Consider the following 27,363-nt stretch of genomic DNA (forward strand, 5'->3'; position numbering starts at 1 on the left):
GCGCTCTGACCCCAAGGGGAATGCGAAAACTAACACATTCCTAATACAAGAAATTGTATAAGGCAAAATAAAGAAACAAAAAAAAAAATTAATATTTTGAAAAGTAGTAGCCAATTCTTTCTGAAATGTTCCTCCTTAGCTACCTTCCACCTTTATGAAATTTGTTTGAGATCTTAGTTCAGCTATTCTTCCAGCACTGTTGCTGAAGTCAGATTTATATTATAATGGATGTTACATACCAGAATGGCATTTATTTTTTAAATTCCCACCCACATTTCCTTAACCTTTGGACCTTTTAAGTCCAACTTGCATACAATGCAATCACAAGCAGTGTTTGCCTTACTGCTTGCCACACTTTCTTGCTACCTTTTAAACCTAGCTTAGGTTCTGCCAACTTTTGATTCAGACTCATTCAGGCATGGGGATCCATGGACTACCACCCCTATTTAGTGGCTGTTCCCCCTCCCCCCTTAGCTAACATTAAAGCAAGCGATTCCATATGAAGCTGAATCTCATACTCATTGGCAGCTGTTTCCAACTTTGTTCTTTATGGAAATGCAGGACACACTTGAACCTGTATATACACCCTATTCTGTTCCTCTGTGGAGGAAATAATTAGATGAGAGAAATATGGTACTAGAAATATACTAGACATTAAGCCCTTTACAATAACGGGCGCTAGAACAGTAGTGCATAAACATTAGTAGGAACAGTCTATATTAATTGCAAAGGGACTTTGTATGTGGCTGTAATATGCGTCCCTGTATTGTGTGCCTTTAATTTTCTCTCTCATTAATACTGGTTTGTATTTCAGTAAAATGCCTGTAATTTTGTCTGACAGTAATACAGTGGAACCTCGGTTCACGACTATAATTCATTCCAAAACTCTGGTTGTAACCAGATTTGGTCGTGAACAGAAGTAATTTCACCCATAGGATTGTATGTAAATACAATTATTCCGTTCCAGACCGTATGAACTGTATGCAAATATATATTTTTTTAAGTTTTTAAGCACAAATATAGTAAATAAACCATTGAATGTACAGCGTAATAGTAAATTAAATGTAAAACATTGAATAACACTAAGAAAACCTTGAACAACAGAGAAAACTAACACTGCAAGAGTTCACGCTATAGTTAGGACCCGCTCGCTAAAAAAACTTTTTTTTTTTAATGAGTTTTAAGCACAGGGAAAAAAATGAACATTTGAAAAATCTGTAATTTAATAAACAACCAAGAAAAGTAACATTGAAAAAATGCGCGCGCGCCTGTGTGTGTCTCTCTCTCGTGGGCCTGCGTGTGTGTATGTCTCTCTGAAGCGCGCGCCTCTGTGTGTGTGTATGTGTGTCTGTCTCTCTCTCTCTCTCTCTCTCTCTCGCCTATGTGTGTGTCTGTCTGTCTGTCTGTCTCACGCTCGCACCTGTGTGTGTCTCTCTCTCTCTCTCTCTCTCTCTGAACACACAGAAATACACAGGAAGAGACTGAACACGTGCCGTGTGGCCCTGCACATACGCACTTTACCAGAAGACACGCACACAGGGGTTTTATTAAAGAGGAGATATATATATATATATATATATATATATATATATATATATATATTTTTTTTAATGCAACTTTCACTTCCAATATACAATGTATGCATACATATCCAGGTCAAAATGAAGCCATTGGAGCAATACAGTCATCATCTGAAGGAATGCAGGAGGCATTCTTCTAGCATATGATTTCTGGCTTCAAGGAGGTCCCTCATTATTATGAATACCCACATACTATCCATCCATCCATTCTCTTCCGCTTATCCGAGGTCGGGTCGCGGGGGCAGCAGCTTAAGCAGAGGCCCAGACTTCCCTCTCCCCGCCACTTCTTCCAGCTCTTCGGGAGAATCCCAAAGGCGTTCCCAGGCCAGCCGGGAGACATAGTCCCTCCAGCGTGTCCTGGGTCTTCCCCGGGCCTCCTCCCGGTTGGACGTGCCGGAACACCTCACCAGGGAGGCGTCCAGGAGGCATCCTGATCAGATGCCCGAGCCACCTCATCTGACTCCTCTCGATGCGGAGGAGCAGCGGCTCTACTCTGAGCCCCTCCCGGATGACTGAGCTTCTCACCCTATCTTTAAGGGAAAGCCCAGACACCCTGCGGAGGAAACTCATTTCAGCCGCTTGTATTCAAGCGATCTTTCTTTGGTCACTACCCATAGCTCATGACCATAGGTGAGGGTAGGAGCGTAGATCGACTGGTAAATTGAGAGCTTTGCCTTACGGCTCAGCTCCTTTTTCACCACGACAGACCGATGCAGAGCCCGCATCACTGCGGATGCCGCACCGATCCGCCTGTCGATCTCACGCTCCATTCTTCCCTCACTCGTGAACAAGACCCGAGATACTTGAACTCCTCCACTTGGAGCAGGATCTCTCCCCAACCCTGAGAGGGCACTCCACCCTTTTCGGCTGAGGACCATGCTCGGATTTGGAGGTGCTGATTCTCATCCCAGCCGCTTCACACTCAGCTGCGAACCGATCCAGAGAGCTGAAGATCACGGCCTGATGAAGCAAACAGGACAACATCATCTGCAAAAGCAGTGACCCAATCCTGAGTCCACCAAACGGACCCCTTCAACACCCTGGCTGCGCCTAGAAATTCTGTCCATAAAGTTATGAACAGAATCGGTGACAAAGGGCAGCCCTGGCGGAGTCCAACTCTCACTGGAAACGGGCTCGACTTACTGCGGCAATGCGGACCAAGCTCTGACACGGTTGTACAGAGACCGAACAGCTCTTATCAGGGGTCCGTACCCCATACTCCCAGAGCACCCCCCACAGGATTCCCCGAGGGACACGGTCGAATGCCTTTTCCAAGTCCACAAAACACATGTAGACCGGTCGGGCAAACTCCCATGCACCCTCAGGACTCTGCTAAGGGTGAAGAGCTGGTCCACTGTTCCGCGACCAGGACGAAAACCACACTGTTCCTCCTGAATCCGAGGTTCGACTATCCGACGGACCCTCCTCTCCAGAACCCCGAATAGACTTTTCCAGGGAGGCTGAGGAGTGTGATCCCTCTATAGTTGGAACACACCCTCCGGTCCCCCTTTTTAAAGAGGGGGACCACCACCCCGGTCTGCCAATCCAGAGGCACTGTCCCCGATGTCCATGCGATGTTGCAGAGGCGTGTCAACCAAGACAGTCCTACAACATCCAGAGCCTTAAGGAACTCGGCGTATCTCATCCACCCCGGGCCCTGCCACCAAGGAGTTTTTGACCACCTCGGTGACTTCAGTCCCAGAGATGGGAGAGCCCACCTCAGAGTCCCCAGGCTCTGCTTCCTCATTGGAAGGCATGTTAGTGGGATTGAGGAGGTCTTTGAAGTACTCCTCCCACCGACCCACAGCGTCGAAGTCAGGTCAGCAGCGCACCATCCCCACTATATACGGTGTTGACACTGCACTGCTTCCCCCTCCTGAGGCGCCGGACGGTGGACCAGAATCTCCTCGAAGCCGTCCGAAAGTCGTTCTCCATGGCCTCTCCAAACTCCTCCCATGCCCGAGTTTTGCCTCAGCAACGAACCGCGTTCCGCTTGGCCTGCGGTACCTATCAGCTGCCTCCAGAGACCCACAGGACAAAAAGTCCTATAGGACTCCTTCTTCAGCTTGACGGCATCCCTCACGCGGTGTCCACCAGCGGGTTCGGGTATTGCCGCCACGACAGGCACCGACCACCTTGCGGCCACAGCTCCGGTCAGCCGCCTCAACAATAGAGGCACGGAACATGGCCCATTCGACTCAATGTCCCCACCTCCCTCGGGGCGTGGTTGAAGTTCTGCGGAGGTGGGAGTTAAAGCTACTTCTGACAGGGGACTCTGCCAGCCGTTCCCAGCAGACCCTCACAACACGTTTGGGCCTACCAGGTCTGACCGGCATCTTCCCCCACCATCGAAGCCAACTCACCACCAGGTGGTGATCAGTTGACAGCTCCGCCCCTCTCTTCACCCGAGTGTCCAAGACATATGGCGCAAGTCCGGCGACCGACCACAAAGTCGATCATCGACCTGAGGCCTAGGGTGTCCTGGTGCCAAGTGCACATATGAACACCCTTATGCTTGAACATGGTGTTCGTTATGGACAATCCGTGATGAGCACAGAAGCCAATAACAAAACACCGCTCGGGTTCAGATCGGGGGGGCCATTCCTCCAAATCACGCCCTTCCAGGTCTCACTGTCATTGCCCACGTGAGCATTGAAGTCTCCCAGCAAAACGAGGGAATCCCCAGAAGGTATGCCCTCTAGCAACCCCTCCAGAGACTCCAAAAAGGGTGGATACTCCAAACTGCTGTTGGCATACGCACAAACAACAGTCAGGACCCTTCCCCCCACCCGAAGGCGGAGGGAGGCCACCCTCTCCACCGGGTAAACCCCAATGCACAGGCTCCGAGTCGGGGGGCAATAAGTATGCCCACACCTGCTCGGCGCCTCTCACCGGTGGCAACTCCAGTGTGGTAGAGAGTCCAGCCCCTCTGTGACTATATTTTGCATATTCGGTGAGTTTTTATGAAACTTGCCAGGGATGGATAAGTGCCATCCGAGCTATGATATATATGGACTCTGCTCTTGTAAGACTCAGATTGCATTTATTCCTTATCTGTGCACAGTGCACCTGCTCTTATCAACTGCCTGAAAATGATAAGCCAGACCTGAGGTAATGGGTCAGGCCTGCTTTAATCAACCAAAATCCCTAAATAAAAGAACTGCACCCACATCAGTTGCATTTGGCTTATAAATCACAATTATCAAATAGTTATTTTTCCATTCAAAATGAACTGGATACCCACAAGGTTAAATAACTATATGGGTATCTAACATCACTGATGTAGAAGTTATGCTGTCTTTTTTTGTGCCTCTTAATATGTGATAATTCAGTATGATTAGATAAATATCCATGTAAACTGGGGACAATGCACTATCAGTACTAAGACCCCAGTTATTACGAAGTTTATTTCTTCTTATATTTATATTTTGGTTAATCATTTCCATGGCTGTTGATGTAAACAGTTCAGTCTTTCTAGTTATGTAATGCACAGAAGGCGTGTACATATTCATCTCCTTGTAGGATACTGAGTCTGTCAACAAAATAACTGTCCTTAATTCATGCCTGGAGCAAACTATTAGGATGTTTTGTTGAGCTTCTTGCTTACAAGCAAACTTTTTACCCGATATTGCTGGAATAGTCTATAGGCCCCCATTAACTCTTTTATGTTATGTTATATTATGTTATTGTGAAGAGTAGATGTTATAGGAGCAGAAACATAACCAGCATTAATTCTTGTATTGTGATTTTAAATGAAAACAAGCTCAGAGTACTTGATAATATTAACAGCTGTAACATGATAAAATCATCATTTTCATTTCACTTTTCCTGTTGAGGGTCATGGTATTATCATGCTATAATGATCTCACCAGGCCTCCCTATTCCCTGCATCTTCCTCAGGGGTGGGACTGTCCAGTAGTAATCCCAGCTTGCTGAGCTCCTAAAAGAAAGCCCAGCAAATCTGTGGAGAAACCCCAAGTTCCACATATTTTATTCTAGCCCTTTGTACTGGTTTTCTTGTTCTTTCAGGCACTGCTTGGTCGTTATGATCATAGGTGGGAATGGAGCTGGAGACTGACCAGTATATTGAAAGCTGTGAACATAGTCCTTGCTTTACCATTATTGCAGTATGATGTTTGTAAAACTGTTGCTGCTGCTGTTTGTTGGTTGATCTCTCAATCATGTCTACCCACACTCATGAACAATGGCTGGAGGTTCTTGAACTCCTCCATCTGGAGCATCTGCTCTCCACTTTCCGTGCCACCCTTTCCCCAGAGAGAACCATGACCTCAGGTTTGGACATCCTAATTCTAATCGCAATCACGTCACATTCAGCTGTAAGCTGTTCCAGTATGCACAGTCTGATAAAGATGTTACCTACAAACATCACAGATGCAATCCTTGTGTCCTCAAGGAAGATACCCTACAAATTTCAGCTAGACCTTTACTTTTTTTCATTACAATCATGAAAATAGTTATAGATAACTCTACACTTAATATGAATTATGCAAAAACCACTCCCTCTCCAAAAATTCAGAGACTGAATGGGAGATCACAATATCCCCAGAACTCAAAACTTTTTAAGCACTTTCCACCAAATACTATTGGGTACACAGCACATGTAGAAAATCTTGACAAATTCTCATGACTCCCCAAATATATTGGCCAAGATTAAGAGTTGGTTCAATTTTCTTCAGCCATGTTGATATACAATATTTTTGGTTTTGTTTGCAGGGAACTAAGCAATGTATAGCTGACCATGCAAGAAGCATGATGAGCTAAGATCAACCACTGCCAACTTGAGAGTCTGTCTCTGGGCCTTGTTAATTGGCATTGCAAAGCTTCACCGGGAGCTGTAATTTCTTGAATTGAAAAGGCATGTCCATTGCGATTAGAGAAATGCAAGGGATTAAAAAACTCTCATCAATGCCACATCCTGTGATGATTATCGCCTCCATGATGTTGTTCTGAAGCTGACAGACCTGGAGACGGAATCCATTCCAAAGTCTGGGTGGGCTCAGGTTTTTTCAAAAGGATAATTGGTGCTCCTACTTTCAATACTAAGTTGTGGGGCGGCATGCCAGGAGGGTTAATGGAATTTAAAAATTCTGCAGGGTAATGAACTCAATCGTTGTGTTCTAAAATGGTATTTATTGAAGTGTATATCCAAGACAGTGTGTCAAATAATTTGAACAGCAATTGATTAATTTTATGCCTCCCCCTCCCTTTGGTCCGCAGCCTCTCTCTTTGCTTTGCGCTTATAAATCACTGCCACAAGCAGACTATGATACATGTTGCAAAATCGACCGGGATGTTCAAGCAAATTATAGAAAAAAACTCAATTTAAATCTGTAAAGTAGTTCTCTTGTGAAAATGCAGACAGACAGACATTGGATTTCAAATATATAGAGAGAAAGTCACGTCCACAGTATCGTTCCATCAGGGGCACCAGCTGTAACATCACCTGTGGTGGTTCTCACCATTCCTTTAGCTTTCTGTTTTTGATACACTTTTTCATCCATCTACACACTGCACTTTGAACCTCCATTTCTTTCAGATATATTGCTAGCTTTTTGAAAATCAACCTAAATAATACTGTATGAGCTTCTATGATCTTTTGTGTTTTCATAGATTCACAGCATATTAATTGGAAATGGCCTCCCCTAACTACCTCATGTTGAATATTTATTTACACACTTATTCTCAAGTCTTTTCTTTAATATATAGTATGCTTCTATTAATTTTCTCCCAATAAACGATCATTTTACTGGCCTGTAGTTACAAGCAGCGGCCTCTTCAGGTTTTCAGTATAATGAGATATTTGATAGTATCCAATTTTTAGACATTTGTCAATGTGCAGCAACTTCTAAAAATATGCTATAATGTATATCATATATATTTCATCAAGAACCCCACTAAGCACTCCAGGATGAATGTTGTCTGCTCACATCAATATATTTGATTTAAGCATATTTAATCCTATTAGCACTTCTTTTTCTTAGCTATCTCCAATGTCACTGAGTACCTCTTTAATGCCTCTTTAATAGTCCTGGTAGCTAGATAATAATTTAATGTCAGCATCAAGAGTGATGGACTTGCAGTCGATGAATGAGGAGATACGTGAATGAGAGGCACATAAGGAGAATGGAAGAAAATGCAAGGAACACTAAAATAATGGTGATTAGAAAGAAGGAAACAGCACTGATAAAAGCAGAAGGTCAACAATTAGAACAGGTGGGACACAAATAAAACATACACAGGCTTGATCCGCAATATAAATAAAATCATGCAGTACTTCTTTATATTACTTGCTTTTCACCACAATAAATACAAGTTATTGCCAATATACTAACAACCCAATTGTGCTTGACTCACTCATAATATGGAACCAATGTATGAAGTATTTTAAGATAGAGAAGCCTTTATCTGTGGCACCTCTGCACAAAATCCACTTTTTTCCACCATCTCAAATGTATGCAGTTTTTAATGTCTGGAAAGCATTTGGGATTAAATCACTTAGAGATCTGTACATAGACGTCTTTGCATCCTACGAACAATTACACTCCAAATTTAACTTTCCAGCAACACACTTCTTTCACTACTTTCAAATTAGAAACTTTTGTTAAACAAAATCTGCCCAGTTTTCCTCACTTCCCACCTACCTCTATGATGGAAAAAATATTAATCAGATCCCTTTCAAAGACCCAAGAGTACAGTGGGAAAAGAATCTCTCACTCAACATCTCAGAAAAGGAGTGGAAGGCAGCAATGCACAGAATTCACTCGAGCTCCATATGCGCTAAGCATATAGTTATTCAACTCAAAATTATATATCGAGCACATTTGTCTCATTTAAAATTCTCCAAAATGTTCCCAGGGCAAAATCCCACCTGCGAACGCTGCAATCAAGTTCCAGCCTCACTGGGTCACATGTTTTGGGCCTGCGCCAAATCAACATCATTCTGGACCAAAATCTTTAAATGCATTTCAGACAGCCTTGGTGTCACAATCCCTCCTAATCCACTAACAGCTGTGTTTGCTGTACTCCCAGATGGGCTTAAAGTGGAAAAGGACAAACAAACTGTAATTGCCTTCACTACACTACTAACACATAGGATTCTTCCAGTTGACCAAGATAAATCTAACTCTCCTGTTCTAAGTCAGTGGGTAACTGATGTTATATACTATTTGAAATTGGAAAATATAAAATTCACACTTCACACAGAAAATCTGTACAAACCTGGCAGGATCTAATCCATACATTATCCAACCTGCTATATCCTAACTACAGGGTCACGGGGGTCTGCTGGAGCCAATCCCAGCCAACACAGGGTGCAAGGCAGGAAACAAACCCCAGGCAGGGAGCACACACACCCACACACCAAGCACACACTAGGGACAATTTAGAATTTTTCGCCAATGCACCTAACCTGAATGTCTTTGGACTGTGGTAGGAAACCCACACAGACACGGGGAGAACATGCAAGCTCCATGTGGGGAGGACCCAGGAAGCGAACCCGGGTCTCCTAACTGCAAAGCGGCAGTGCTACATTTTATAATAATGCCTTTAAATTGAGGAAGCAGGTTCTCTCCACTCTTTTACTCCATTTATCTTTATTCATTTATTAATTTATCTATTTACTTAATTTTACTAGCTTTAAGTTTTACTCTGCTGGCCTAGCTCTTTTTCTCAGGGGTGGGGGTTGATTTGTGAAACTTGAGTTATTTGTATGAAATGCTATTTGATTTTAATAAAATCAGAGCAGGTGAAGGAATGTTAAATATCTTGAATGTTAGATTAGAGAGCAAGAGAATTTTTGATTGAAGAAAAAAGGAGAAGAAAAATTGCAAAGACAAACTGCTAAAACTGCAAAGAATTCCTGAAAAGAAATTTGAGCATTGGCCTTAAAAATAAATTACTTAGAATATGCATCTTCCCAATTTTAGGTTATGGTAGCAATACATGTACATATGGAAAAGAAACTGGTAAGAACCTGAAAAGCTTTGAGATGTGGTGCTACAGAAAGATAATGGAAATCAGCTGGACAGAGAAAGTGACAAATGAAGAAGTGATGAAGAGGATGGGTATATGAACGAGTGTGATGGAGGAGATGATGAGAAGAAACATGAGATTTACAGGATATATGTTCAGGGGATCAAATGAGAAAAGAGTGCAACTGGTGGTTGAAAGAAGAAATGGTGGAATTAAAGAAAAAGGAAGACATAATATGGATGATGATATAAAAGAATGATCTCAATAAAAAAATTGGGGCACGGAGGGGTGCAGACATTAGGTGGATATATATATATATATATATATATATATATATATATATATATATATATATATATATATATATATATATTATGGCAAGCATTGTGCCACTTATTTATTAAAATAATTTACAACTACCCCCTGAAGTCTATCATGGGTTTTTACAGATCAACAAGTTTAAAAAGGTTTTTCTTGTAGCATATGGAGTTTAAAAAAAAAGTAAGAGTCACTGATTGATTGATAGATTCTATCTTTTGTGTTACTTCTCCGTATGTATTTTGCCAGTTAATGTTTGAAGTCTTCTATTACTGTTCATTCCCCTGTAACTTTGCTTTTTGATATTATTAAAAAAGTTGCATATTAACATTGTTACTTGTTCTGTACCACACTTCTAATATTGGCCTCTGTCCTTGCTGCTTATAAGGAAATCCTCATATCTTCACAAAGATGCATCTTATCTCCTATTTAAAGCAGACATATTTAAATATACCTAATGAAAATTTCTCTCCACCTTTTTGATTTGGTCTGTCTTTTCTGAATACTTTTTGCTTATGTTTATTACTTTCTGTGCATTAATTATTTTGTTTTAGCTTATTCCCTGCAGGCTAATATTTTCAAAGCTGATTAACCTATGCGTATGACTTTATAATACATTAGTTCCCCCCTCTGGTTAATATACAACCCCTCCAGTTAGTACTTGTCCATCTGTTGGAAAAGCAACTCCAGTGCGCCTTGACCAATCTATCCTACAACAAGATTTAAAAAACACATTAAAATGAATTTTCTCAGTCTTGCTTGGATTGGCATATTGAAAATGCAGACCTTTGCATTGTATTCCTTAAAATTGAATTGGTCTCCCACATATTCACCAGAAATGCAACTGTAAATGTAACTGTAAGAAACTCCCTGCCACAAAAGCTAAGCTTTGTTATCAGTCCCTCTAATAACAGAGTCTCATACTATCATTAATTCCCCATTCTAAGGGCCAGCTTAGAGGTGGCCCACTAGGGCTTCTCATTCTTGCCTGCCAACTCGGAGCTATCAGAGCCACTGTCAAAGTACTCAAGGTCCAGAAAATGGATGGACACCTCCAGCTCCGAAGCTGATGCTCCTGGACAGTAAACACCTTATTCATTGATTTTGTACCTAAGCATGAATCACATATCTCAACCTCTCTACTCTAGAGTCTCCTACCATTCGACTTCGAAGATGAACTTTACCTCTGTAAATGACAAATTCTGTACTATAGCACAGGCTAGCTACCTCCACCTCAAGTTCAGCAAACCTGTGGGACAATATTTGCACTGATGTAACTTAACTTTCAAATACTTGTAGGCCTTCACCTGCTCCACTATTTTTTGTCATTTTCCTCTTTGCTTCTCAGTGTGACAGAGCTCTATGTTTAACTATTTTAGTTGCTAGCATCAGCATAGCCACCTGTATCCTAGATTGTCTATTTCCCTATTACACAATGTGTTTTGCCATCACTTTCTTTCTTGTTTATAAAGGACAATATGTAAAATGCACATGGGAAAGCAGATGATATGTTAGTGAAGTAATCGGCTATAAGCTAGTATTTTTCACAATGGCAATACATAAAGCAATGTTAAAGTCTTAATCAATGTATGTGTAAGCATTATCTTATTCTGTACGTGGTGGGCCTTTCTTGATTAATTACACTTTTTACGTATTTATAAAATAATTCATACCACTGATTATTGCATATATGAATGGTACTAATTATTTTTTGATGCCCCGTTGCCATCTACTTACTCTCTCCTAAGAATCTATGATATTAAGATGCTCACTTTTTCAATACCCTTAAATCCACCAACCACAATCTTAAATATTTCCAAAAATGTGTTTTATCAACACTGAATGCCCACTGAATGTTTTTATTGCTTTCCTTCCAATTTCTCTGAAGGTATTGCTCTGATATGATATTAAAGCTGACCTACTAAAAAGTAATACAAAATTTCATTTTTTCTTTTATATCCCAAAAAAGAGAAAACCACATTTAAAATATTAAACTACAATATTTAGTTTCACAAATATGCATTTCCCATTAAAGAGTATCCTCTAGGTGCTCCTGTTCCTCCCACAGTTCAAAGACATGAAGGTTATGTGGATTTGTGATACTAAATTGATGCTAGTGAGTGTGTGTGTGGAGTAAAACCAATGCATTACACCAGCATTTCAATATATCTACAAAGTATATTTTTTTCCCTAATAAGTACCCGTAAATGTTAAGTATTTAATATCAGCAATAATCAGTTACCCTCTGTGTTTGAAAACATTCCCATTCCAGCTGCCTACATATTTTTTGCACTTTAAAGTATTTGGGGGAATGCAGCAGAACCACAAACATTTTTAGTTTTTGAAAATTTGCCTCTGTGTTCTAGGTCTGTGCTTGGCTAATCATCATTAGAAAGGTTTTTTTCTGTTTGCATTGGCACTTTCAGTTGTTGAGTCTCCTACTGCACTTTATTTTTGAAACTGTGAGTTTTTCTGTTCTCTCCACAATTGATAACTACAGGATGCACTGTTAACTGTTGCTTAGGTATGATTCTGATGACTTGCTTACCATACATTTGCCAGCAATGTACAGTGTTTATGCATGTAAATGTTTGTACTGTATGTGTAAATCATAAAGCGCAGTGTGCCCACAGATATAAAATATATACATGTTATCTGATAAGACCACAGACCTTACCTATGACATTTATCCATCCATCCATCCATCCATTCATTTTCTAATTTTCTGATCCAAATCGGGGTAGCATGGAGCCAGTCGATCACAGAATAAATTTATGACTCTGTATATAATTGACAATTACACAAATAAGAGGAGGTAATGTCCATGCCAACAACAGGCTGAATAGATGCAGTTTAAAATAACAGCAAATTCTTTTCCTCATTTTAAAAGTTAAGCTTACAAGTTATTCCTGCAGTTTACTTAGCTTAACAAAAAAAGAAACATAGTGAAAAAACTACAATGTTAAATATCTACTTATCCTCAAGGTCTGATAAGTCATTAATGATTATATATAGTGCATTTTGTAATAAACATCAGATAGCATGTTTTACATTCACAACAGAGACATTTTAGAATTGTACATTTGGAGAGTAAGTAGGTTAAGGGAGCAGCAGGGACATTTGAACTTGAAATCATGCGACTCAAATCCTTAGACTTTAAACCTGTAGTGCCTGTCTACTGATACTCTCTTACTATAAAGAGCTACACGTGGGATTTGAAAAGAGATTATATTCATTGATTTTGGGTCACACTTTATGTACATGGATACTTGCTGTTGGTTTTGGCTACTGCCTCATTACTTAAACTCATTTGTTTTCTGGCCTTCTTAATCCAATTCAGTCTCCCAGAGCTGTCTCAGAAGCATGAAGCAAAATTTATTATCCCAATCCAAATAGGATTCCAGGATCATTAATCAACAACCAATTGATCAACAAACAAAATAAATCAATTCATGTTGGATTTAACTCCTTTCATAATTGAAGAACACTTTACAAAAGCTTTAAGAACATCTCTCCATCCATTCAATTTCCTGCAGTCTTTACATGCTATTTGGTTGCCATGGAGCTGGGTCACCAGTGACAATTCTTGCAATAACAAGCGCAATGCATAAATACTATGAAAAGAAAGTGAGCTATTTAGGTTGTAGAATTTTTGTAGTAGTAATCAAAGTCAAATTATAAGTACATAAAATAAATAATTATGTGATAAATGCTTGATACAGTTTAAAATGTAGCATCACAAACTACATAACAGATGCATTAAATTTGCTGTAGTGTATGAAATGATGTTAATGAATCAGCTATAATTACGCACAATTCATACAAGTACTTTTTTTTTTTTTACCAGTGATGGGAACTGATTCATATGCCTTGGTTCTATTTGGTTTCTAGTCCTCTGGAATCTGTGGACATGAAGTATTTCAGCAAAGTCTCAACTCAGCAGGGGCTCTTTTTCCTATGGAGGCTAAAGAGCTTTGGGATAAGAAATAAATTCCAGGAGACTGTCTGCTGCTGAAGTATTGAAATATGTTGACTGTGTGCATCATGGTGTGATTTGGTAATCTGACTTGCAACGATCTCTAGCTCCACCAAAGGATTGTCCAAAATGCTTCTAAAATCACTGGGGCTGACCTTCCACAGCTTCGTACCATCCACTCCATCCAATGTCTGAGGTGGACTGAATCCATCAGATGACAGCCATCCAGCTCCTCATCTTCTTTTTGGTAAATGCTACCATAGCCTCAACACACACATTTCACACACTTCAGGGGCAGAGTTTTCCCCCAGGCCATAACATACTGTAAATGAACTCTCTGTAATCTGATCCTACTTGTCCTGTACCCACCTGCTGGTTTATGTGTAATTCTGCTGTAAGTTACATGTGTACTGCATTCTGCCTTTGTCTTAGCTACTGTGCAATCTGTATGTCTTTACAGGTCTAGTTTGCACTATGTACAGTATATTAGATCATTATTGTTCTGCTCCTATTTACAATGCCTATTTATGTATACATCGTCTTATTGACTTATTGCCTGTGTATACACACCTGCGATCCCCTGTAAATGAGGCACAATAATTTATATTTGTATGTGACAATAAAGTAAAATTATCTAATCTAATATAATTTCACTTAGTTTTACCCAATAAATGTCTTTGAGTTAAAAGTATGTGAATGTGTGTAGAGGCAAAATATATTTTCCACATTTGTAATTTAACTGCAGATTATCAACATAAACAATTGCATACTGCTGTTGTTTCAGCACAAGTTGTAAGCCTCTGAAATGCCATAGAAGACCCACAAAGTCCAAATGGAAGCACAGTATACTGAAGTAGACTATCTAACTTCTATCTAAGGTTTCTTTTGTTCATGAGGTTATTCCTTAATGGATTCTGTCAGCAGCATTTAACCACATAAAGTGTTATGTAGTAATGAATACTGCCCATCTTCTTTACCAGGCATCACTTCTTCTTGAAACTGTAATAAAAATTAAGTCATTTGGTTTTAGCAGTGCTATTTATTTGGACCCAAGACTATCACATTTCTTATTTATTCCTCCATTATTCTTCCCATAACCTCCATTATAAACACAAGTGATGGATAGGTATTTTTACAGTTACTAAAATGCTTCAGTTTAGAACACAATTTCATATGGCATATTAAAATGTACCATGAACATGAAGAAATAACCGATTTGAAAAATACAGAACAAATCCTTTAAGACTTTTGTTGGGTTTTCCACTGTACTGTATAGCAATCTTTTTTTTTTTAGTTTTAAACCCCTGTTTTTTCCTCTCCAAGAATTCTTTCATAAGTTTTCAGTTCCACAACTTGTTGGTAGATGTCACCTGATATATTTAGTTAAAGTACTTCAGTAATAAGTGATTTGTTTCTTTGTTGCCATGCTGACAGCTTTGTTGTGAAAGATGTTGCTTTGCATTGCTGTGTGGATGCTTTGAAAAGCAATGTAACCAGCAATGTAACATTACACTGTCTGCATTTGTAATGTAAATTCTTACATCATCAATCAGTCTTTTTTCTTCTTCTTGTAGCTAGTTTTGCCGTACTGCACATCTGTACCTAGCAGAAGCATGAGTGAAAAGTAGTCCAAAAGAAAGTGAGGTATCAAGCATGTAAGCTAGTGAATGGGTGAAAGAAGTCTAGAAGAGCATATCATTTCATCATCAGTTTGAATTTAAAATTATCAGCTCCTTTTTAAAAGAAGATCATATTAAAATATTATATTCTGTAATATTTATTTATTATATTCTGCAGAATATTTATGACACAGTTTGACAGTTGGAAAAGATCACAATTGCTCCCGACAGTAGCTGTGAAATCTTTCTCAATGCATTTTGTGCTAGAAAATCAGCATATATATTGATATACATTAATCTTTTACATCTCTAGTTTCATCTGTAACTGCCAATTGCCTAACTTCTTCGGTCATACAGGTAGTGAGCTGCACTACAATATGCCTCTTGATTTAGAAATATGTTTAAATGCTTTTATTTGTCTTGGAAGTGATGCAAACACCATCTTTTTTTTCCTCCTGAAACTCTTAACAACTCCAGTTTATATTACAGGGAGCTTGTTAAAGATTAAATTATTCATTACATCTTCAAAAAATGATACAGTAAATGAGGACAAGAGTATGTTTTCTGGAAACTTTTTTACTTTTACCACTTTGAAGTAAGTTGCAAGTCTCAGATTTTAATTTGAATTTCCAAGGCTTTATTTTTTATTTCTTTTTCAATGTTAATTTCTTTGTCTAACTTTTCCAAGTTTTGTTATCTATGCATGTAACAGACTATTCATTCTATCATAGTTTAGATAGCTTGATAGACAATCTTGCTTTAAATGTTCTAGAGTAGTCAATGTGTTTAGAAAAATCTTAGTATAAATGAGCAGGCAAAAGAAGAACAAATTAGAGAATTGCCCATAATAACTTGTAGCATCACCATGCTGTTCTCAAAATATGCAGGCAAGACTCTGAAGGTTTTCACTTTCATGTAATTCTCTCTGGACCATCTGTCACAAGTTGTGAGCCCCTGTCTACTTGGCATGATGGCTTTCCTGCTTTGCCACTTCCCTTGTAGAATTAAAGCACCTTCCCTATTACCTTCTGCTACTAGACATTTGTTATAATTTACTTCCAGACTGTTGACTCAATCAGCTTTCTGGAGAATGATGGCTTTAAACTAGAACTGCTGATTAAGTGCCATTATCATGTGTGATTAAAGGCATTAAGATTTCTTTGATTAAATGTTTTAACGCAACCCTTAAATGCATTAATTTTCTCCAGTTAATTTGGCCACACTTCACATTTTATTAATAAAGCAGCATCAAAAATTCCAAGTCTATTGCTACTTATAGCCGGTCATCGGCACTTGATCATTTTCTTTGTTTTTTCTTGATGATGATCTTCATCCACACACACACACTAAAAGGGTTACCATTCCCTCCTTATAATACAAGAAAATAAAATGCCACAGAACTAAATAATACAGTATTAAATCAACAAGGAATGCAATTTGTTCCATATTTTTGTACACATCATTTAATATATATATAGTAGCTCTTCAACGTGCAGAGAATAACAAAAGAAAACTAAAATTCAAACCAGAAGAGTGAATATGTTTCATTTTCATGTCGTGCCAACGTTGCAAATGGATAATCACTGTACTATGAGTGAGATCACGCATCAGCATCTTCCTTGCAATTATGGTGTGGTGACACAATGATGTATTAAAAATATCAAGTATAAAAAAACCCCAAAAAAGTCCTATTTTGCTATAGAGCGGAACATTCAGAACATAACTGTACATGCAGTGCACGGTACATTACTGTAGTGTAATGTCTGCTAATCCAAGTCTGCATGTAAAAGATGCTGTTGAGGTTTCGGTCTGAGTGGGAGACAGAATGTTAGTGGGTCAGCCTTGTTGATGGCAATGAATATGTTTCCTATCAAGCTTTTTGGGTCGTTCATGGAGGGATATCTAACCTGATACAGCACAGTGCAGGTGTTACTCTTGTCCAGGCAGGTAACAAGCAGAGGACACAGAGTGGAATCGCTCGATTCCTTATACATCATTCAGACATTCCCCCAAAGCAGGCATGGTAAGTTGTTGTTGTTTAATTAATTGTATGTTACCTCCAACTTACAGGGAAAACCTGGTGATTAGTGGCAGGATTGGAACTCTAGCCACTGTTTATATAAAAAAAAACACCTTGCGCTGTTCCAGTATGGTGGTGAGGAGTCAGCCATTGCACAACTGCACTCGGGTCCCAATCTGGGTGGTTCATTATGTTGTGGGTGCGACAACGTGTTCTATCAACAGATGTTCCCAACCTCTCTCTCTCAACTGTAGCCAACTGTTGTTTCTGTTACACAAAACAGTTCAATAAACTAACTAGAATAATTTAATATACTTATGCAAGTGATTCTTAAAACTGCTTTATATTAGAAATTAATACGTGAAACTAAATAAATTGAAATGAATATGCAGTTAATTTAAATTAAACCTTTAATTGTACTATTAAGCATGATTATATTTTTTAATTGAACATCAGCCCTACTCTAAATCTCTTCTTGTAGTCAATTTAGTTTAGGAGTAGTAGCTATTTTTATGGTCAAGGGTCAAGGTCACTTCTTCAGCTACAGGAATACCAAACTCCTTCAAGCAGATCCCAGTGCATCCTTCAGCTTTCAGTAGCCCTTAAAGGGTCAGGTCTCTACAGCAGTTACTCAGTTTCCCATTCCCTTAAATGGATACCATGGTCCCTATCACCAAATACCTTAACCAAATACCCATATATACTGTAGAATTAGTCCCCTTTCCATTTCTCATTGGCCTAGCAATTAAATGACTAACTTAGTGTATGCTTTCAAAGGTAGAAACCATGTGCATCCACTTGTTGGACAGGAGATTGCTTTTCATGGTTTCTCAGCTCTTCTAATTAAAGGTCAGACATTGTTTCAATCCTATGGTTGTTCTGGTCTTAGAAAATATTGCATATTTAATTATATTAAGGGACACATTGTTAGGCTGCTATGACAGGCTGTTGGGTATGTGTGCGAGCGTGTGTCTTGTGCAAGACTGCTGCGCAGGGTAGTTCTTGCCTGCTTCATAATGCTAATAATTGGGTTGAAAATAATGTATATATTATTTTCGTGCTTTCTTTGCCAGTTTACACCTGGCTCAAATGTTCAGATGCTGCTTCTATGACTACCTTGCTTGTTGTTTGTTTAGTAAAAGGTAGAATAAACATCTTAAGGGCAAAAGCAGAATATAGTCAGTGGCAAACTAAATTGTGTTTAATCAGTAGATCAGTTGGACTAGAAAATACTTGAAGTCAGGACAAAACAAATTAAAAACTAATAAACCTTGATAAGAAACTGCTTAAGAAACTTTCTTTTATTGAAGGCTCTGGCATCAAAAGACTAGACCTGCACAACATAGACTATTCCCTCAATGAGCCATGGAATCAATACAACACATGAGGAGGCAACATACAACTCAAGAATCCAATGGACCAAAATAAAAGGAAAAATATGTTTTCACTTGACAGCAGCTAGTGCTGGAATATTATCCTAGGCGCAATCCACAGTGCACTGTCACTAGAAAAATGTCTAAATAAATTGAATATATTACACACCAAATATATAAAACTGTTTACAAACACAACAATGAAAATTAATAATAAACTTAAAATGTACACCTCCAATCAATCCCCCAGATGATATATTCAGTACAGTGTCTGTGAATTTTGAAGCGCAGTGAACATTTTTATTGATACAAAGATGAGATGGATTGTTCCCTTTTTAAACAGCTTCGTGTAACACCGCTTGAACCACAATCCCCTACCGTTAGTATACAGAAGTTTTTTTTATAGCCTTGAGAGTCGTCCTTGAAGAGCATCAACTATAGGTATTTTGAAAATGCTCAGTGCTGTCCATGTACATGATGGCAGGGCAAATTCTTCTTGGCTGTGCTATGCAATTCAGAAAAAAATGTTCCCTTGCTGCTGGAGATGTTTACGTTGATAGAAAAATCAAAAGTCCCATTGTATCCTCTTCCGGTTTTTATATTTACAGTCACAAACTACAATTCCTATAAACCCCTCTGTAACTGTCCAAACCTTGTTTAAAGCCAAACACCCCATATTTACAACCTAGGAAGTCAGCATTATAAAAATAAACATTTACTTAACATTAAACAGGACATACTAAAAAATGGGAAAACCCATATGTGGCAATGCTACAACTTATTCTTTGTTTTGTTGGAGTTCCAAAATGTTTAACACACACACATTTTTTTAATATCTTACTTACCTCCTTATAGTTTGTATTGATGGCCAAGAAAAAAAAATCATCTCACGTTTTCATGCAGAACAGGTAAAGAACAGTTTCTGATACAATATAAGTCTGTGTCAACCAAAGCTGGACATAAGCAAATATGAAAAATCCATTAAAAATCTCGTACTCGTGTTACATAATCCATATCTGAAGTCATTGAGTTGTATGTTCACAGTGTTCGAAACACATGTATTTTTTCAAATTGCTAAATAAGTCACTTGCAGAAAACACTGCTGTGAACTGAAACACAACACACTCAGACACTGATCACAACCCCAGTAACAACTTATTAATTGGCTGACATTGCAGTTCATGTGATATATGCAGTGCAAAGAGAGACATGTATAACCAATGACTGATAGTTAAGAAATGCAAGCAAAAACATGATCAGAAAGAGAATTATGGCTTGTACCTGTGCATATCTGAGATGCTTCAACAAAGCAAAAGGTACCAGTGCACTAAATTACATGGCTTGCTAATAAATAATTACTAGTACTCGTGTGTGTACAATGATATTTGAAGTATTTTTCCCATGCTAAAAATACCAGGATGTAGATCCTTATTGAGTTTTTTACAATTGCAGTAAAGGAAGGATGTGCACACTGCAATCACACTGCGAATATCAGGTTAGGATTAAGATAACTAGCAGATTGAAAATAAAAAATGAGAGTGAGCGAGTTTAAAAATGCAACAAAGAGAGGCTGTATTCAAGCTGCATTTTAACAGCAGAACTAAGAAGAGGAGGTGAACATCTGGAATTCATCTAGAAAGCACAAAATGGAAGGGTCAACTCCCAGCACCACCTTAATATGCAACCTTGAGGAAGGTGATGTGATCACCATTTGAGAATGTGCAACACATGTCTCAATAGTTTATTGTACTATATATAGGGTACTGGTCAAAAGTTTTAGAACTCATGAAATCAAAACATAGAACAAATAAACAATGGCAAAATATTCAAGGAATCATTAAGTGGACAACATTTTATTCAAATTTTTGATTCACCAAAGTAGTCACCTTTTGCTGATATAACAGTCAAACACACATGTGGAATTCTTTCTATAAGGGTAATCAAATATTGGTCAGAAAGATCCTCCCAACACTGTTGCAGCCATTCTGACAAAAGGGTTGCACTTGTAGGGTGCTTTCCTTTTACCCTTCTGTCCAGTTCATCCCAAACTGACTCAGTGGGGTTTAAGTCTAGAGACTGTGCTGGGCAGTCCATGTTTTGAGATGTACTCCCTTGTTGTTTTCTTTTGATGTAGTCTTGGCATATTCTGGAGGTATGTTTTGGGCTGTCTTAGTTTGTCCTTTAAGGAATGGCTTCTTACTGCCACTCATCTTGTTAAACCTGCAACACAAAGTCTCCTCTTCGCAGTGGAAACCAAGAGTTGCTTTTTTCGACTACTGTTATGCTGTGCTTGAAGCTGTTGTGCTGTGAGGCACCTATCATGCAAGCTGGTGACCCTCAGAAACTTGTCTTGTGATTGAGTTGTAATTTTGGATTTGCCAGATCTCTTCCTATCTTAGTTTCTTCAAGTTTCTAATTGCCTTTGGATTGTCTGACACTTTCATTTAGAGAAATTACAGAAAAAAAATCAAAGGCCTACACTTCTAAGGGTAATATTGTTTTGTCCCTTTTCATTTGTTAATTGCCATCTTTTGCCATTATTACTGGGAGTTACAACTTTTTACAATGTAATATTGTCCAAGTAGTTCTTCAGAGGGTGTTGTAACACAGTCTGTTCCATCTCTGCTTTAAGATAGACAGAGGGCTTTTAAGTAATCAGCATAGGTTTAGACACTTCTTCAGCTGGCAAGGGTTAATTTAATATAATGGCTGCAGAACATCTGTAGGTTATTTACAATATTATGAAATTTCCTTTTTTCGTTTTTTTTTTTTTAACCTAAACTTTAAATTTAAACCTCTGGCAGTTTACTGCATACCTTTTCATCATTTTAGGCCACACATTGTATCACATTTCGACTGATTAAATTTGAAGACAAAATGGAAAAACGAGGTGTTCTAAAACTTTTGACCAGTGGTGTATATAACACAATTCTTTGGAATGGTCTTAAAATTAAAAGCCTTTGTTTAAAATACATATTCTGAAAGGATTTTAGAAATTCTAATGAATCTTACTTTCATAGAATCTGTACCTTTCTGTTTACATGTGTAATGTTTTTAAATGTCTGTGCCATTTGTTTCTTTTGTAAAATAACCTAACTAGTTTCTTGTAACTACTGTATATTGCATTCATAGTACGCCAAAGTAAACTTTGGAAAGTTCAAAATGGTCCCAGGAATAGGCTTAGGTGTGTTTAGGTAATGATGCATTTGTTGAACTGAGCCATTATTCTGAGAGCTTAAGTATTATAATGTACTTAAATGTGGAGGTTCCTAGTTTCTGTTTATATATACATTTTTTATGCAACCACAAAACAATGATTCAGGCTTGAACATAGTGCTAAGTAAGACACGGTGCTGGATTTCATTCTTTTAGTTAAAGGATAATTTCCTTAAGCTAAAACCCCTTTATTTTAGTTAAATTCTATTTCAAATTATTGCCTTTATTTCTCACAGTATAGTACACTGAAAACTGTTTTTTGCTAGTACCACTAATACATAAATATCAAAAGTACAGCAGCAATATAGGACATAATGGTTCAACAATATAGTGTAGCAGACACTACATCATATTGCCTTTGCATTTAAACAACACAAAGGCAACACAATATTTAATAAGTAATAAATATGCAAAGTGAAATTTTATAAGTATAAATATCAGTTACTGATGTTATGACTGTGTAGATAGATCAAAAGAACCCACAAAGCAGTATTGGCACACCAACTGGGCAGCACCATTTAATAGATAAACAAAAAACAAAAGCATGCACTGGGGCACCACATCAATAATGGCCATGATTAGCCCAAAACACTAGACTCTCCATCTGGAGCAAAAGGCTTCCTGCACTTTGGAGCCCTTGACTATATGAGGGTGGGGTTAGAATGAGATGCCATCCTCCAGAGATGGAGTCTGACTGGAAAGGGGCAGAACCTGATCTGGGAACCATGAGTGGGGTGAAGTGTCCTCCCTGGATGTCTTCTCTGCACTGCAGATAAAAGAGAAGGTACATTTAGTGACAGGGCCTTGTAACAGTGTACAGTAATCCCTCCTCGATCGCTTGGGTTGCGTTCCAGATCCCCCCGCGATAGATGAAAATCTGCGAAGTAGAAACCATATGTTTGTATCGTTATTTTTATACATTTTAAGCCCTTATAAACTCTCCCACACTGTTTATAAATATTCCCCGCAGAGATATACAGCATAATCCCTTTATATTCTCTTAGATATTAGGTAAGATTCATTGAAATTATGTATATAAACACACTGTTTATATACAGTAAAACCTAAATATTATTTTAAAGATATCGAGTGTCTCCGATATCACATATGTTACAGCCATTACGATAGACAGGCCACCAGCAATAAATACGTACAATGCAAGAAAAATACTATACAGTAAATGTGTGTACAGTGACATTAAATGTACGTACATGTATTAAGTACTGCAAGTAGAAAATTAATTATGGTTACTCACCAACAATGATATGATGACTTGTCCGATAACAATGAGTTTAATTTTACTGCACAACAAAGGAGAGCGTTACAGTTCTTCTAAAGGAGCCACTTCAGGCGATTATGTAGCACTGCCGTTGTTCTTCTTCTGGCAGTCTTCAATCCAAATCCCTAAAGCAGATTCCATCCAGACTACTTACTGCCTTATTACATCCACTTACAACTCATTTGCACCCTGGTTAAAAGGACACTGCAGCTGTAGATCTTATATTCCTTTCCTACTTTTTAAATAAAAAGAATCGTAGCCTCATTGATGCTGTAATGGCGTCCTACAGCAGTGTAGCTTTTCCCTTCCTTCAACAAATCCAAAACGTTTACCTTTTCGGCAATCGTTAACATCTTCTGTTGGCGCTTGGGCACAGCCCCTGAAGCAGCAGCAGGAGCAGATAATTTTGGAGCCATAATGAAGGGCTTGACTATGCACAATGATAAACACAAAAGAGCACAAAAGTTAACTCTTTACACAGCGAAACACGTTGATGCTGAATAAGCGAGACGAGACTTCCTGGTTAACACTGCATTCAGCACACAGGAACTTAACTGCGTGCTCTGATTGGTTAGCTTCTCAGTCATCCACCAGTAGTGTCCCTTGTATGAAATCAACTGGGCAAACCAACTGAGGAAGCATGTACAGGAAGTAAAAATACACATTGTCCGCAGAACCCGCGAAGCAGCGAAAAATCTGCGTTATATATTTAGTTATGCTTACATATAAAATCCGCGATAGAGTGAAGCCGTGAAAGTCAAAGCGCGATATAGCGAGGGATTACTGTATAACATTTGCCAGACAGAACAAGCAACAACCGGACAATACAAGTAACTGATCTACAGAATGCTCACAGATTTTTTTTGGTAATCGGGGAATCCTAGCAAGCTGACAATGTGTTGTGTTGATCATCTTTTCATTTTTTTGGTGCTAGCATCTGATTTACATACAGTATAACTTCTGTTCTCTCTCTTTCTCTCTTCCTGTTTGTACCATAGAGTAAAACAAATTAACACTGAAGAACACCAAACCACCAAGGATCCGCTCGTGTCTGTTGGATGCCTGTTTGTTGCCTGAAATGCTAGAGGAGGTGAGAACTGAAGTCCTAGGGACACTGGGGAGCACTCACATGACTTGGCCAGCGGAGGCAGAGAGGAGCTACATCGACGCAAACAGCGCCCCCTCCCCGAAGAAAAGTTGGCGATGTGTTTGAGTGTGACGTGTAAGCAATATAGTGCTTGTAGATGTGCACTTGGAACCTGTTCACATGGGAAGTCTCGTGTAAGCCGCGCTCCATCAGTCTTAGAAATTAGAGACCGTAGCTGCATAGGCCAGGTGCAGCATCTGCTTCTTGAGCGGAAGAAACTGTTGTCTGTCTGTCTGTCTTAGCATTTAATCTTGCACTGCTCTAACTTAGTATTACGTAATCTCTCTCACACACCCACACACAAATATGAGTGTGTGGGTTTGTGATTTGCATAAGGGTTTACCTAATGCAAACCCATACACCAGTCCTTTCACTGGAAAAATGTTGTGGAGGCCCAGTAACCAGCCTGTCTGACAAAGGTAATGTTATTGTAAGGACAACCTAAATATTATTTTCAGAACTAAGCGTATATACTGTATATCTTTCTTGTAGCAGATATGTCACACTGTTTCTTTCTCGCCGCCAAACTTATACTGCTGGAGGTATTTTGGTCTGTTCTGGGGACAGGGGGAGGGTGGGAGTGGTTCATAATTTTGTATAATCATGGTGACCACATTATTTGATTCCCTAAGTGCAGTGTGGAAACAGTGGGTGGACAAGGTGGAGGCTTTTATTTGATAATCATATTTTTTTTATTTTACACTGAGTTCAATATTATGTGTAGGGCCATAGGGTACAGAGGTTAGACATGTCCATTGATGTCTCCCATCACTTTTTAAGCTGTGCAAATTTCTGCCAGAATATGAAGATGGCCTGTAGCTTTATATTCCTACTAATTACTTTTAATGCTGTTGGGCTCTGGAGGAGTTAGGCTGGGTCGTAGTGTTGCATTTCCCTTACTGCTATATTGCGCTTCTGGGACGGTTACTATCTACAGGCAGGGAGTAGCTTACTTTAACTCCGGATATACAGTGCCTGTCAAAGGATACAGTGTAATGGAAAAAGTGAAAATGTTCCAGAATATTACCATGTGTATCAGGGGCTACGCACATGAGGAATTCAGATTAGAGTACTTTATGTGTATCAAATTTTAATGATACATCACTCTGTGTGTGACCAGAGCTGTAGGCGTTTTTGATAAATAGCATAACCATGACAGCCACATTCTGCACTATAAGGGACCTGGGTTGCCTGCCTTATGTTTGGAGGCCTGTCTTATCTTTGTGATAGAAAAGCATGTCTTCATAGTGAAAGACTTGTTAATAAAGTAACAATTTGTTGTTCATGTTGTGTACATAATTTTCCTGGAGCTTCTTCACTGCTCATATTTTTAAGCTAACTCCATCATCATAAACTGAATGACGACATAAAGCATCATCTGTCTGGGGCAGATCATTCTCATTGGTTTCTTTCTCTACTTTAAACTCCCAGATCTCATTTGACAGGTTTACTGCTTTCTTCCATTTTTGTGGTCACTGATGGAATCATACTCATACCTTATGGTTATAGAGATCAAGTTGGATACATGGTTTACATCAAAACGTTTTTAGTCCTAACTGCCAGTAAGATGAAAGGATTTGGATCAGGATTCAAATCCAAAGGTATCTTCTCTGGTAAAAAGGCATGGATTGATTTGACTATGAAATGTTTGTCCTTTGCCTGTACAAAAAGTCTTACACTAATAAGCGATGAAACAAATGACTGAAATAGATGATAGAAGCCAAACAGGACACCAGAAAGCCATATGACCATGTGGTCTCCTGTTTTGAATGTGTGCAAAGTGCTGCTTTAGACACTGCACCTCATTCCAACAAGATACTAGCAGACAGAAAAGGCTCCATTTTTTTGTTTCCATGTAGTGAAATTCTGATTATAATGGGATACCTGATAGTCCAGTTTGTTAGGAAATAGGAAAGAGGGACCAGCCCAAAGTGTAATAATTTCAAATGTCCAGAAATTTCAGATGTTACATGACTTTGGTTGAAACCTTGCTGTTAGGAAGAAGAGGCAAACGTGTTTGTAGAAAAATGGCTGGAAGTAACGAGGGAGACCTGCTTTGATGTCGTTTGGTTTCGAGTGGGTGGGTGGTTGAGCCACCTCAGCTTGTTGACACATCTTAAGTATTTTCTTTAGTTAAGTCAAGTCTTTGTTTTATGTTTGGCTGTTTTATTTATATTCCGTGTTCTTCTTATTGGTTCTTCCCCGGTTTGCTTTATTATTTAAAATAAATACCCATTTTTGATACCTTTGACTTCTGTGCATTATTGCAGGAATGGAAAATCACTGCAAGGACACCTTGACTTATTTCACCAGGTAACAAAACAGTTAGAAATTTAATTTAAAAGTGGTAACCTGATACCCCTAGTGGTGTTGCATAGGGTTAACAAAAAAACTGCACAGTGCAAATGTTTAACTTCCGTGCACAGCTTCTTGAAATCCTTTTTTTTTTGCAATTTATCAAACGACACATCCTGACGTCACACAGGTCTAAGACTTTAAAAAATGACTTCAGAATTGCATGTCTTTTGGAGCCTGCACTTGAGTTCTTCCAATTTAATCAAGATTTGCCCCCTTTTCTATCATGTAAAGAAGAGTTTGACAGCTGCTTTTCTGAAAATGATGGGGATGATCAGTTATAAACACTGAACATTATTCAACTGAGCAATTTCTTAAAACAAATACAGTTGAACCTCGAGTCACGACCGTAATTCGTTCCAAAACTCTGGTCGTGACCCCTAGTAATTTACTCCATAGGATTGTATGTACAGTAAATACAATTAATCCATTCCGGACCATATGAGCTGTATGTAAATATATATTTTTTAAGATTTTCAAGCACAAAA

General features: G+C 38.8%; 1 protein-coding gene across 5 annotated transcripts in view; it reads left to right on the plus strand.

Moving 5' to 3' along the window:
- LOC120533710 (protein shisa-like-1a) overlaps positions 1-27,363 on the plus strand; it is a 434,490-nt gene that overhangs the window by 280,940 nt on the left and 126,187 nt on the right. The window contains exon 5 of one of the 5 annotated variants that reach the window (XM_039760621.1): positions 24,372-26,821. The exons of 3 other annotated variants lie outside the window; for them this stretch is intronic. In XM_039760621.1, coding sequence (XP_039616555.1) covers position 24,372 — 1 coding nt within the window. In that variant the 3' untranslated portion in view covers positions 24,373-26,821. Of the gene's footprint in view, positions 1-13,737; positions 14,840-24,371; positions 26,822-27,363 lie in introns of those variants that run through there. One more of the 5 variants, XM_039760619.1, reaches the window with a different exon arrangement.

This window comes from Polypterus senegalus, chromosome 8 (assembly GCF_016835505.1).
Source record: "Polypterus senegalus isolate Bchr_013 chromosome 8, ASM1683550v1, whole genome shotgun sequence".
NCBI classification, from domain to species: Eukaryota; Metazoa; Chordata; class Cladistia; order Polypteriformes; family Polypteridae; genus Polypterus; species Polypterus senegalus.